This window comes from Miscanthus floridulus, chromosome 9 (genome assembly GCF_019320115.1).
Source record: "Miscanthus floridulus cultivar M001 chromosome 9, ASM1932011v1, whole genome shotgun sequence".
NCBI lineage: Eukaryota > Viridiplantae > Streptophyta > Magnoliopsida > Poales > Poaceae > Miscanthus > Miscanthus floridulus.
Genome location: NC_089588.1, coordinates 83,923,808 through 83,937,239, shown reverse-complemented (window position 1 = coordinate 83,937,239; position 13,432 = coordinate 83,923,808). Strand labels below are relative to the sequence as shown.

Here is a 13,432-nt window from a genome sequence, read left to right as displayed (position 1 = left end):
AGAAATGTTTGGCTGTGATAAAGAACACGATTGGGCCTGTAATTGTGGGCTAAATCCTAGAGTGTGACACCATCACCGAGTACCTCAATAGAATAAAGAGTCAGTTCACTAGCTCTTCAAAGACATATGCTACCCAACTGATAAAGCAGCTAGTGACAGAGAGGTACTCTAGAAATGGTGGCATAAGAGAGCACATACTAAGGATGAGCAATTTGGTATCCAAGCTAAAACCAATGGATCTGGCTCTCAAGGAAGAGTTCCTTATCCATCTGATTTTTGCTTGCCTGCCTAAGGAATTTGATACTTTTGTTGTCAACTACAACATATAGCACGAGAAGTGAGACTTAGAGAGGCTCATGGCTATGTGTGTGCAAGAGGAGGAGAGAATGAAAGTTGCCAATGGTGGCACTATCAATTATGTGAAAGACAACAAGAAAAAGAATAATAATGCTAACTCCTCCTCAAAGTCAAAGGGAAAGGGTCCCATGCTGCATTAGCCTCAGCAAAACAAATTCATAGTAGAGAAAGATCAGTGTCTCTATTGCAAGAAGATGGGACATTATAAGAAAGATTGTCCCGATTACTTAAAGATGATCATGGCAAAGAAAGGTGAGAACATTATTACGTTCATAAATGAATCCCTGTATGTATAGTATTCGAAATCTACTTGGTGGATTGACTCAGGTGCAACTATTCATATTGCTAATTCTTTATAGGGATTCCGTTCGACGAGGACTACGCAAAGAAGAGAAAGACACATTAAAGTTGCAAATGGAGTCCGAGCAGATGTCGAAGCCATTGGCGATCTTTCTCTAGAGCTTGCTGATGGCTTCACACTTTTACTAAGAGATGTACTTTATGTTCCCTCTTTATAGAGAAACTTGATTAGTGTTTCATGCTTGGACAATGATGGATATGATTGCTATTTTGGAAATGGCAAATGTAAGATAACATTTAATAATGCATGTGTTGGTCTTGCTATTTTACAAAATGAGCTTTATTTGTTATCACTACGTGATGATGTGAATGTTGTATGCGATGATGGGAACGTTGCGTGCGACAATGAGAATGTATCCTCGTCTACAGATGTAAACAGAAAACGAAAGAGAGCTCATGATGCGTTGTCGAAATTATGGCACTGTCATTTAGGCCATATTTCGAGGGAGAGAATAGAATGACTAGTTAAGAATGATATTCTTCCTCCATTAGAGCTCTCAGATTTAGAACAATGCAGAGAATGCATAAAAGGAAAGTATGTAAAGAAAATTAATAAAGATGTCAAACGAGTGCTAGAATTTTACAGACTATTCACATAGACATCTATGGACCGTTTCCTGTAAAGTGTGTGGATGGTTATGATTTGTTCATAACATTCATAGATGATTACTCCTGTTATGGCTACATTTATCCAATCAAAGAAAGAACATAAGCATTGGATAAATTTAAGATATTTAAGGTAGAAGTTGAAAACCAACACAATTTAAAGATTAAGATAGTTATGTCCGACCGTGGGGGGGAGTACTAAGGTCGGCATACCCCATATGGCCAAGTTCCTAGACCTTTTGTAAGGTTCTTACAGGAGAATGGCATAGTAGCCCAGTATTCTACACTAGGCGAACCTCAGCAGAATGGAGTAGCTAAAAGATGCAATCGTACCCTAATGGATATGGTACGCAGTATGATAAGTTACTCCACCTTACCGTTGAGCCTGTGGATGGAGGCGTTAAAAACCGCCATTCATATTCTCAATAGAGTACCAAGTAAGTCGGTGCCCAAAACACCATATGAGTTATGGATAGGAAGAGTACCCTCACTAAACGACTTACGTGTGGGGGGGGGGGAGGGGAGATCTGCTGAGGCTAAAGTATTTAACCTAAACATTGGGAAACTAGATCCTGAAATAGTAAGTTGCCATTTCATTGGCTACCCAGAAAAGTCAAAATGTTTTTGTTTTTACTGTCCAAACAGACATACAAAGTTTGTGGAAACAAGACACGCAGTCTTCCTAGAGGATGAAATGGTGAGGGGGAGCATGGTAGCTCGAGAAATTGACCTTGAAGAGAAGCGGGTGTATGCGCCCACTCCGATGATTCATAAGCCATTTTTCTCACTACCTGCTGTTGCTGCACCGACAGTGCAAGATACTATGGTGCCAGCACCTGTTGTTATTCTGCCTATGGCAATAATGAATGACGATGAGGAACCTATTCTTTAGAATCCAATAGAACCCATTGCCACACAAGAGGGGGAGTAACAACAACCTTAAACAGAAGATGTGCCAAATGTGGAGGCCCCTAGAAGGTCTCAAAGAGTTAAAAAATCAGCTATTCCTGCTGACTATGAAGTATACAACACTGAGGAATTTCAAATGGAGGATGATCCCACCTCATTTGAAGAAGCCATGAGAAGTGATCATTCATCAAAGTGGCTGGAGGCCATGGAAGATGAAATGAAATCAATGAATGCCAATAAAGTTTGGGACTTAGAAATAATTCCTAAAGGAGCAAAAACAGTAGGTTGTAAATTAGTCTACAAAACTAAACTTGACTCTCAAGGGAATATAGAGTGATATAAAGCGCGACTTGGGGCAAAAGGCTTTACGCAAAGAGAAGGGATTGATTACAATGAGACCTTTTCTCCAGTCTCATGTAAAGATTCCTTCAGAATCATAATGGCATTAGTGGCACATTACGATTTAGAATTACATCAGATGGATGTAAAGACATCATTTCTCAATGGGAACTTGGAGGAAAATGTTTACATGGCACAACCGAAAGGTTTTGTCATGGAAGGAAAAGAACAAATGGGATGCCGCCTAAAGAAATCCATTTATGGATTAAAACAAGCTTCAAGATAGTGGTACTTGAAGTTTGATCAGACAATAAGAAATTTTGGGTTTAAAGAGAATGTTGAGGACAATTTGTGTCTATGCAAAGTTTAAGAATGGGAAGTTTATCTTCCTTGTCCTATAAGTGGATGACATCTTACTTGCTAGTGGTGATGTCACTCTACTACTAGAGACAAAAAAGTTTTTGTCCTCAAAATTTGATATGAAAGATCTTGGTGAAGCCTCATTCGTTCTAGGGATCGAGATTCACCGAGATAGAAGTAAAGGGGTATTAGGACTGTCACAAAAGGCATAAATAAAAAGAATCTTAAAGAAATTCAGTATGCACAAATGTAGTCCCTCACCTGCTCCTATAGTTAAGGGCGACATATATGGGGATTTTCAATGCCCTAGGAACCAATATGAGATCAATCAAATGAAAGTGGTTCCATATGCTTTAGCTGTTGAAAGCTTGCAATATGCTCAAGTATGTACGCGCCCTGACTTGGCATTTGTTACCGGGTTACTTGGTAGATTCTAGAGCAATCCTAGAACAGAACATTGTAAATTAGTAAAGAAAGTCTTACAATATTTGCAAGGAACGAAAGGTATCATGATGACGTATAGAAGATCTGATTCACTCCATATAGTGAGATATTCAGATTCTGATTATGCGGGAGATGATAGAAAATCCACGTCTGGATATGTATTCATTCTCGCAGGGGGAGCTATTTCATGGAAAAGCTCAAAGCAAACTATCACTACATCATCCACAGTGTATGCTGAGTTTGTAGCGTGTTATGAGGCAACAAGGCAGGTGAACTGGCTAAAGAAGTTCATACCTAGTTTGAAGGTGGTTGACGACATCTATAGACCACTTAAGTTATATTACGATAATAATCTGACAATACAGTATGCTCACAACAATAAGTCAAGTGGTGCTATCAAACACATTAACATAAAGTATTATGTTGTGAAAGATAAAGTCCAGGATCATGTCATAAGTCTTGAGCATATAAGCACCGAAAAGATGCTTGCGGATGCGCTTACAAAAGGCTTACCACCCAACATGTTTAGAGAACATGTAGCCAGCATGAGTTTAAGGGAAAGCCTATAATTCTTGGATAAAAGAAGACCCAAAGTTAAGTATCTATTTCAGAACAGAGTGGTGTGTTGTAGCTGTTAAATCTATCGACAATTGACCATGATGATGAAATATGCTCTATGTGCTAATCTATAATGGAATGAACAAAAGTAAATGATATGACATTGAAAGATAGTAGGAGATCAAGGGGGAGATTGTTAGATTGATCTCTAATCCTAAACTGAGCCCAACGGCCTAGTTAGACCTTTGATTCGCGCCCTGATCGAGGGCGCCCAGCACGCTATGGCTGGAGGGCCCCTGTCACACTGCGTAATAAATAAAGGTGGGGGCCGGCGGCTCAAGTTATGAGGTTCGTCTGAGCTGAGCTCCACACCAACAAACCCTAAACCTGATCTAGTGAGGGGCGCAGCTAGTGACGGGAAGCACCTCCACCATAGCACAGCGCCGCCTCTGGACTGTGTCACCGGACTCCACTGCCTTCATCGCCGGTCATCACTGCGCATCACTGACACCGTCTTCACCGACCGTCGCTGCCCTAGCGTAGACATTGATTCCATGGTGGATGCGAGCGGATCCTCCTCTGTAGTGTCAGCAAGCAGACGTGCTAGTTCTATGCCTAGAGATCATGTTCTAGGGCTAACACAAAGGACATGATATATCCTTCGGGCGGCGATGGCTCGTCCTCATCACCGGGTAGCCACCACTCCTTGACGACGGTCAATGGGCAAAGGAGGCCATGGTGAATGAGGCCCTCCAAGCACTGAGGGGTGATGTTGGATCTGCACCATGGCTCCATCGAATTGATGGGGGAAGGGGGTGGATGCGAGCTTGACGGTGGCTGCGATACGGATGCGAGCTTGATGGCAGCAGCGATGCAGGTGCGGGAGGCTCAAGCGATTGGCGGCAGAGGTTGTAGATGCAAAGGCGAGGAGGCGAGGTACGGAACCCTGGGGCAAACCCCATTGTTTTATAGGGGCGATGGATGCAAGAAGAGCAACCGTCTGCCTCGGTCTTCGAGCCTGCCACGATACACCACCATGTCACGTCGCGGGATATGCATCCGCGATCCCTATCCTTTTCCACCAAAATCACGCTGGGCGTTTCGCCTTCCCAAGCAGACTAGGACTCCTTTCCCACACAGGGGATACATGTCAAAAAAGCTTCCTCTCCGGCCCACCTGGGCCCAGGACTCCAAGGACTGGCCCAACAGTCTCGACGGCCGCCCAACGAGGGATGGGCCCACGAGCGACCAGGACTCATGTACACGAGCATCAGGGGAGCCTCGATCCATAATCGAGTCCCTGCTAGGCTGACCCTGGATGAAATCCTCACGAACGGGATACTAGGGTTTCGTTAAAACTATCCAGTTGACAAAAATCAAATCTCACAGCCTTACCTGCGAAGGGTCCGAATTACCCCCCGGGCGATTCTATCCGAATCACCCAGGGGCTCGGGGGCTACACCCTCTAGCGAATCAAATTATCCCTCAGGTGATTCTGCCCAAATCACTAGGGGGCTCAGGGGCTACTATCGGGAACCTAATACCGGGGTACCCAATAAGGTAGAACTAATAACCATCGAACGTTGATGCTTCTGGTCAGACAAGAATACTGCTACACTTCTTGCCCGAACAATGGACGACTGCACCCTGCTCCTTCACGATGATAAGCACAGGGTACGACAAGACATTTGAGTCAAACCGTAGTACCGAGGACCATGCCCTGCACGCCTATAGGAAGGTACCGTCTGGATACGATGGGATGGGCGCTTTAAGCCCTTTTCGACCTAACAGTACTCGAATAGTGTTGTAGGCGTCGACTTTTGTCCCACAGTGTTGTAGGCGCCGCCATCAGCCCTCGGACGCGGATACTAACACAAGCATACGACAACCGCTACAATCCAAGGAAAAACACACATCATCTACAGTGACAGACGTATAGTCACTTCCCCGTCTACTCCTCACAGAGTCATGGCTCGGCGGCCTAACGCACCACACCGTCCGCCAGGGGAGGATGGGACATGACCACTCGCTGAGACGAAGTTAGAGCCCGGCCCTATCGGGATTGGTGGAACATGCTATCCTTGGTGTGGTCCGCCATATCAGCAGGGTAGGCTCAAGGGAAAAGGGAGACCCGGCACACTCGAAGAACTTTTTTCTACATTTGGTTTTTTCCTCTTTCTCCCATCTGTAACCCCTGCTCCCCCCTTGGTCTATAAAAGAGAGGGCAGGGCACCCCACTAAGGGGACCAATCGTTTTTGACACTCAACAAACAGCCAAGCAGCAACCGAGCTCTTGGTGTCCTTTCGACCTTCAGAGACTTGGGATCCGTCCCTCTCTCGACCGTTTGTACCCCTACTACGAACCTTTTTCGGTACTAATAACACGAGCAGCAGCAAACTGGACGTAGGGACATTCTGCCTGAACCAGTATAAACCTTGTGCTCTTTAGTACACCATCCGAGCCTAACCCGCAACAATTATAAATTTACTAGTTGGTGTTTCTTTGAAACACCGACAACTGTACTTTGTGTTTTTACTGTATCCATCTGTATGTCATGTCAGCATGCTGTAGCGTTCGTCAGTGATATACATTCATATATATATATATGTCAGTCACAAACATGCTGATATTATATTTCTGAATTAAATTGATCATGAAAATACCTAAAATTCTAACATATACCAGGTTTAAATTCTATGGATACGAAGATGGAGTTGGGATTGGCTACACTGAAGATCAAACTAATCACCACCTCAAATGTCAGCGAACCAGGACGCTGGCCATGGGGAAGCGACACGTACACTCGGGCCCATCGAACTTATGGCCCGTGCCGTGGGCCGTGAGCGACTGAGCGGGAGCAACGTACGCTTGGAGGAAAAGGGTGGCACGGACGCGGGTCAAATAAATGGACTCCTATGTCCCTGTCGTCTTTTTCTATTTATTTCTTGCTTCGATTCGATCCGATTTCTCCACGAGCTACACGACGCAGACGTATCCATCAGAGCCCCGCACCCTCACAGGGCACGACGCAGACGTATCCATCGGAGCCCCGCACCCTCACCGGTCACAGCATCGCCTCGTATGCAAGGTTTTTTTTTATCGGCTGAAATTCATGAAAATTTTCGAAATTTCCTTTCTATCCACAGGGTTCGATAAAATTTGACATCGACTAAATTTTTCTCTTCTTTCCTGCATCCACAAAGACAACCAAAATTCAGCCGTACGACAATCCCACGCTATAATGTTTTATTCTTGTCTTTATCTGTGAACAAGTGATGTTTAATAACTTAGGAATAGTTTTAAATCAAATTATACGGAATTTTTTCAAAACAATTTAAATTTTTTTTAAATTTAATCCGATATTTCCGATATATCTTACTTATTCTATTTATCCATGACCTCCGATCAATTTTTATTTCAAAACCTTGCTCGTATGCTTCGCGCGTGCACTCGCGTCGGTGGCGCGGGCGCGGGCGCCGGCGGCCTACGAGAACGCCTCATGGCCTCCCTCATCCCCTTCCCCTCTTCCTCCCCCTACTCCACTCACCTCCCGCGCCAGCCCCAGCCGCCGCCAGCCGCTACCCCGCTCGCCGCAGCCGCAGCCGCAGCGGCGCGCCCATCCCGGTTCCGCCTCCTGTTCGCGCGCGCCGCGGCGCGGCGTGACCCCGAGCCGGCGCCGGCGCCGGTGCCGGTGCCGGCGGTCGAGGAGAGGAGGTCGCTGGCCGTCAGGACGGGGGAGCTGTTCCTGGGGCTGGCGGCGCTGCTGCTGCGCGGGGCCGGGGCCGGGGCCAGGCGCAGGGGCGGGGCGGCGGCGGTGGAGGAGGTGGAGGCGAGGGACGGGGTGGTGTGGGAGCAGCGGCCCGAGGACGTGGACGCGGAGCGGGCGCGGCGGGAGCTCACTAGCCCCGGCTTCAGCTTCTCCGCGGCCGGGCTGCTCTTCCCCTACCACCTCGGCGCCGCGCAGTGCCTTATGGACCGCGGATACATCACCGTAAGCTTACCCCCGCATCTCATATTAATCTCTTCCGTGCGCATGCCTATCTGATGTTGTAATGATGCATTACAGCTTTTGATAAGATTGAAAAGATGAACTGTCAATATTGTGCTTACAAGTTGTGGAGTGTCTTTGCAAACAAGATTGACAAAATTGCACATTGCAGCCAACAACTTAGCATAGTATAGAGCAATAATGGTTGAGTCTGGCATAGATTTCTTTAGTTTAGTAGCTTCTTCGTCTCTTGGGACCATTGGCGGAGCCAAGAATTATGCATAAGGGGGGGCCGGTCAAAGAATTTCAAAATATGAGAATTGAGTGCAGCTTATTTGTTTAGATTTTTATCTCGGAATTAGACTCCTCTTTTTCTGGAATTAGTCACCGAATTGATATTGCTAAGTTAAATACGCGTTCATTAAAAATATGAAGTATAATAAAACATAAGTATTTTAATAAACCAAAAAATTTAATAGATATATCCTAAGATGGTAGGCAAATAAATTTACATAAATCAAAATATAAGTATTATAACAAGATTTTCTTTATTATACTCTTTTAATATAAACATAGACTATTTACTATGTATATTATATATATAAAAAATTTGTATTGTTAGGGTGGGTGGAGGGGCCATGGCCCCCGCTGGCCCCCCCTTGGCTCCGCCAGTCTCAAGCTAGTTTGTATGTTGCATTTACAGTTATGCATGGGAACTCATGTGTCCATGTGGTTCACGAATTTTGTGTGACATACATTATGCACTCTTACTGTTTATGTTGTGCAGCCCTCCTTATAATGATTTTGTTTTTCCGGAACTTATATTAGGAGAAAACTCCGTTAGCCGGCTCATCAGCTGGTGCCATAATCTGTGCAGTGATCGCATCTGGGAACACAATGCAAGATGCTCTGCAGGTGACCAAAGTTCTAGCTGACAACTGCCGGAGTAAAGGCACTGCGTTTCGCCTTGGGGTATGTGTTCCCATTTTTACTTTGAATTCCTCTAGGTTATGTTGCAGATGACATTTGATATCCAGTTACTAAGCAGTCCTGTGTTAGCACTTAGCAGATTCAATTTTATTTGGTTTTAACCCTTTAATTCTGTTTGCTTGTGTAGGCTGTACTCAAGGATGTCCTTGACGAGTTTCTCCCAGATGATCTTCACATTAGGTGCAATGGAAGAATTCGTGGTAAGCTTAATATTTTTTACAAGCACTGCCTCTCCATACTAGATATGTGTTTTGTTCTTGATGGGAAGTAACTCGTTTTTGCCATTTTGAGAAAACTTATATTCTTCTCATACAGTTGCTATTACTCAGCTATCCTGGAGGCCTAGGGGCTTGCTGGTGGACCAATTTGACTCCAAAGATGATGTCATTAATGCAGTCATTACATCCTCCTTTATTCCTGGGTAAGATCAGCTAGCATTTTTCTTTCCTATCTGTTTATGTATCTGTAGTTATCTTTTGATTACAAGTTAAATAACCATCTTGTTCTCATTTCAGGTACTTAGCACCCAGACCAGCTACTTTCTTCCGTAATAGGCTCTGCATCGATGGGGGCCTTACATTGTTTATGCCGCCCACTTCTGCTGCAGAAACAGTATGTGCCTTTTGGTTTCTGCAATTCTTATGCTTAATCTTAATGTATGTGACTGGCAAAATCATATTAGACAAACAGCATATTGTACCACTGGTGGCACATAGTTCCATTTCATGATACATGAATACATGATACGTACCATACTATCTGTTTGTTCTGTGGTGCTCATTACTTATCTGCCTACCATTGTAGGTCCAAATATGTGCTTTTCCAGCCAGCCGTCTGGGATTGCAAGATATTGGGATCAGTCCAGACTGCAATCCAGAGAACAGGGCTAGTCCAAGACAGGTGACTCAATTTTTTCAACTTTTACATACTTCAATTCCATGGTCTATTGCTGACTGTTGTACTTTGTTCTCAAATGCCCTCTAAACCTACTGCAGCTGTTTAACTGGGCTCTGGAACCTGCTGAAGATGAAACCCTAGACAAATTATACGAGCTTGGGTACCTGGACGCAGCTGTATGGGCCGAGCAGAATTCTGCCGAGCTTATCATCAAGAATGGTCAATCCCTTGGCGCTGATTGAATCAAGTTCTGTTTGCTCAAAACTAATTTTGGTGTCCAAAGCTGAGTTCATGGGAGTTTGTGCCTGTAATATATTGTAAAGATAACACTCACTGTCGAAGGTGGCTGTTATGACCGGCATCCCCGCAGGCCCAATAGTGGGGGCTGGCTCTGTTAAGGGGTTTAGAGGCTTAATTTATCGCTTATTTGGTATTTTCTTAGAGATAAATATAGTTCCTTAATTATAGCATCTATGGGGAAGGATAAATACTTGTAATCTGGGATGATTGGAAGATAAGCAAGGCAAACATTATTTGCCTGGCCTCAAGGGCCAAGGGCTGCATACGTGACTTCATTGCCTCCATGCCTCCTCTCACGAACAGCCCTAGGGTAGCAGCAGCGAGCAACCTTCCTCTCGTCGCCACGGCACCACGCCGTCGCCGAGAGATCAGACCTTGCTCTCCCCTCTTCCATCCCTACAACCTCCGCAGCAACTTCGGTAGGACCTCACGTCCTATCAACCTGGTATCAGGACTGTTTCAAGGAGTTGTGCAATTTGCAGTTCGGGCCGGCGTTTCGTAACACCCGACCGTCCGAACTCGCCCGCCTTCCGTTCACCTCCATGGTGCAGGACTACTCAGCTCGCTTCAACACCGTGCTCTGCCATGCTCGCAATCTCTCGGCCCCGCAGAAGGCTGAGCTGTTTGTGGGCGACCTCCCGGAGCATATCAAAGTCGACGTGGAGCTTTGGGAGCCCCAGGACCTTCAGACGGCCATGCATCTGGCCAGGGCGTTCGAGCGTCGGGCTCACGCCACTATGCCGGCCACAGGATAGTGTGGCGCCCGGCCACCCTAGTGGCCAGGTCTTCTAGTGCCCCCCGACCCCTAGCGCCCCTCCAGTAGCTATCGGTGCGGCTGCTGTTCCAGCAACAGCAGGGTCAGTAGCCCCTGCTCGGCCTTTCCGCCGCCTGTCTCTTGCCGAGCAATTGGAGCGTCGCCGCCAGGGACTCTGCTATAACTGCGACGAGCCGTATGTGCGCGGCCATGTGTGTCCACAACTCTTTTATCTAGAGTCCACGGATTTTCTCGACGACGAGGTTCCCGTGGAGGTGGCTGCGGTAGCAGCCTTCCAGGAGGATGCCGCACCTCAGGAGGTTGTTCCAGCAGCCGTCCCGGAGCCCGCAGCCCAGCCCACCATATCCCTGTATGCCATCGTTGGCATCCGGACTGAGAATGCCATGCTCCTCCCCGGTCCATGTTCATGGCCATCGTCTCGTGGCGCTCCTCGACTCGGGCTCGACGCACAACTTCATCAGCGTCGACCTCATGCGCCGTCTACGCCTCTCCACTGCGCCACATCCTTCCATGCGGGTGCTGGTGGCTAACGGGGACCGTGTGCCCTGCGAAGGGGTCGCCCGTGACATCGCTCTCGCCGTTGGTGGGGAGGAGTTTACCATCAGCTGCTTCGGCATCAACCTCAGGGGGTTCGATCTCATCCTCGGCGTCGAGTACCTCCGCACCTTGGGTCCTATTCTCTAGGACTTCGAGGATCTGTGCATGGCATTCACCCGCGGCGGCCGGCGTATTCTGTGGAAGGGCATTGGCTCTCCCCGTGACGACATTCGAGAGCCAGCCACATGGGCGGTCACGGCTACCCCATCACAGCCCCTGCTGGACCGCCTCCTCCACCAGTTCGGGCTGATCTTCGACGAACCGCAGGGGCTGCCACCGGCGCGGCCATATGATCACCGCATCGACCTGCTTCCGGGCACAGCACCCGTCACGGTTCATCCCTACCGCTACCCACAGCTACAAAAGGACGAGCTAGAATGATAGTGTGCAGCCATGCTCACCCAAGGCATCATCAGACCGAGCACGACCCCGTTCTCCGCCCCCGTGCTGTTGGTGCACAAGGCGGATAACTCCTGGCATTTTTGCATCGACTACCGCGCTCTCAACGCCAAGACATCTAAAGACAAGTTCCCAATCCCGGTGGTTGATGAGCTCCTCGACAAACTGCATGGCGCTAGGTTTTTCACCAAGCTCTACTTGCGCTCGGGCTACCATCAGGTGCGGATGCATCCTAACAACGTTGCCAAAACGGTGTTCCGCACACACCACGGGCACTTCGAGTTTCTGGTGATGCCATTCGGCCTCTCCAACGCTCTGGCAACATTCTAGGCCCTGATGAACAACGTGCTTTGCCCCTTCCTCCACAGGTTCATGCTGGTGTTCTTCGACGACATCCTCATTTTTAGCTCTTCATGGGCAGAGCACTTGCAGCACATCCACATCGTCCTCGACGCGTTACGGGCGCAAGCGCTCCATATGCTCATTTGGGGCCTCCTCGGTGGCGTACCTCGGCCATGTGATTTCAGCGGGCGGTGTCACCATGGACGCCGACAAGGGGGCTGTTGTGGCGTCGTGGCCGACCCCACGGTCCGCCCGTGGCCCACGTGGCTTCCTAGGCCTTGCCAGCTACTATCGGAAGTACATCCGCGACTTTGGCGTCATCGCAGCCCCGCTGACACGCCTCCTACGCAAGGATGCGTTCACTTGGTCTGATGAGGCGGACACAGCATTCTAGGCGCTCAAGCGGGCTCTGTCTACAGGCCTTGTACTCTAGATGCCCGACTTCGCAAAGCAGTTCACCGTGGACTGTGATGCGTTCGGCACCAGGTTCGACGCGTTTCTCCACCAAGATGTCGGACCGCTCGCCTTCTTCAGCCAGCCGTTCACTGCACATCATCTCAAGCTCGCGGCTTATGAACGTGAGTTGATCAGGCTCGTCCAGGTCGTCCGCCACTGGCGGCCATACTTGTGGGGGCGTCACTTTTTGGTCCGCACGGATCATTACAGCCTCAAGTTCTTGCTGGACCAATGCCTCTCCACCATGCCGCAACACCAATGGATCAGTAAGCTGTTTGGGTTCGACTTCGCTGTGGAATATCGCCTCGGACGGCTTAACACTATGGCGGATGCTCTGTCCCGCCGTGACGTCGAGGACGGTGCTGCTTCAAGGGCGGCTGTGCACTTGCTATCCATGCCGACATTCGCCCTCCTCGACTACATCTGTGTGGCTACAGCAGCAGCCGGGGATGCTCAGCTTCTCCTTCAGCGCCTCCAGGAAGGCACGCTGGCCACACCCTGGTGCGTCGACAATGGTCTCCTGCTCCACGGTGCTCACATATTCGTGCCATCTTATGATGACCTGTGTCACCAGGTGCTCCTCCTAGCTCACTCGGTGGGCCACAAGGGAGTCCAGAAGATGCTCCATCGCTTATGCTCGGACTTCTACATCCCGGGCGACTGCGCTCTTGTCAAAGACTTTGTGCGGGTGTGCGCCGTATGTTAGCAGAACAAGACGGAGTCCCTGTAGCCCCTCGACGTTCCGTCCTAGGTT

General features: G+C 48.1%; 1 protein-coding gene across 1 annotated transcript; it reads left to right on the top strand.

The window, feature by feature from the left end:
- Positions 1-7,367: 7,367 nt before the first annotated feature.
- On the top strand, positions 7,368-10,372 carry LOC136482279 (uncharacterized). Its single transcript, XM_066479501.1, has 7 exons — positions 7,368-7,925; positions 8,751-8,894; positions 9,040-9,112; positions 9,228-9,333; positions 9,428-9,524; positions 9,717-9,812; positions 9,908-10,372. Exons 1-7 carry the CDS (start codon positions 7,368-7,370, stop codon positions 10,049-10,051), a joined length of 1,218 nt encoding a protein of 405 aa, XP_066335598.1. The 3' UTR covers positions 10,052-10,372.
- The last annotated feature ends 3,060 nt before the right edge of the window (positions 10,373-13,432 follow it).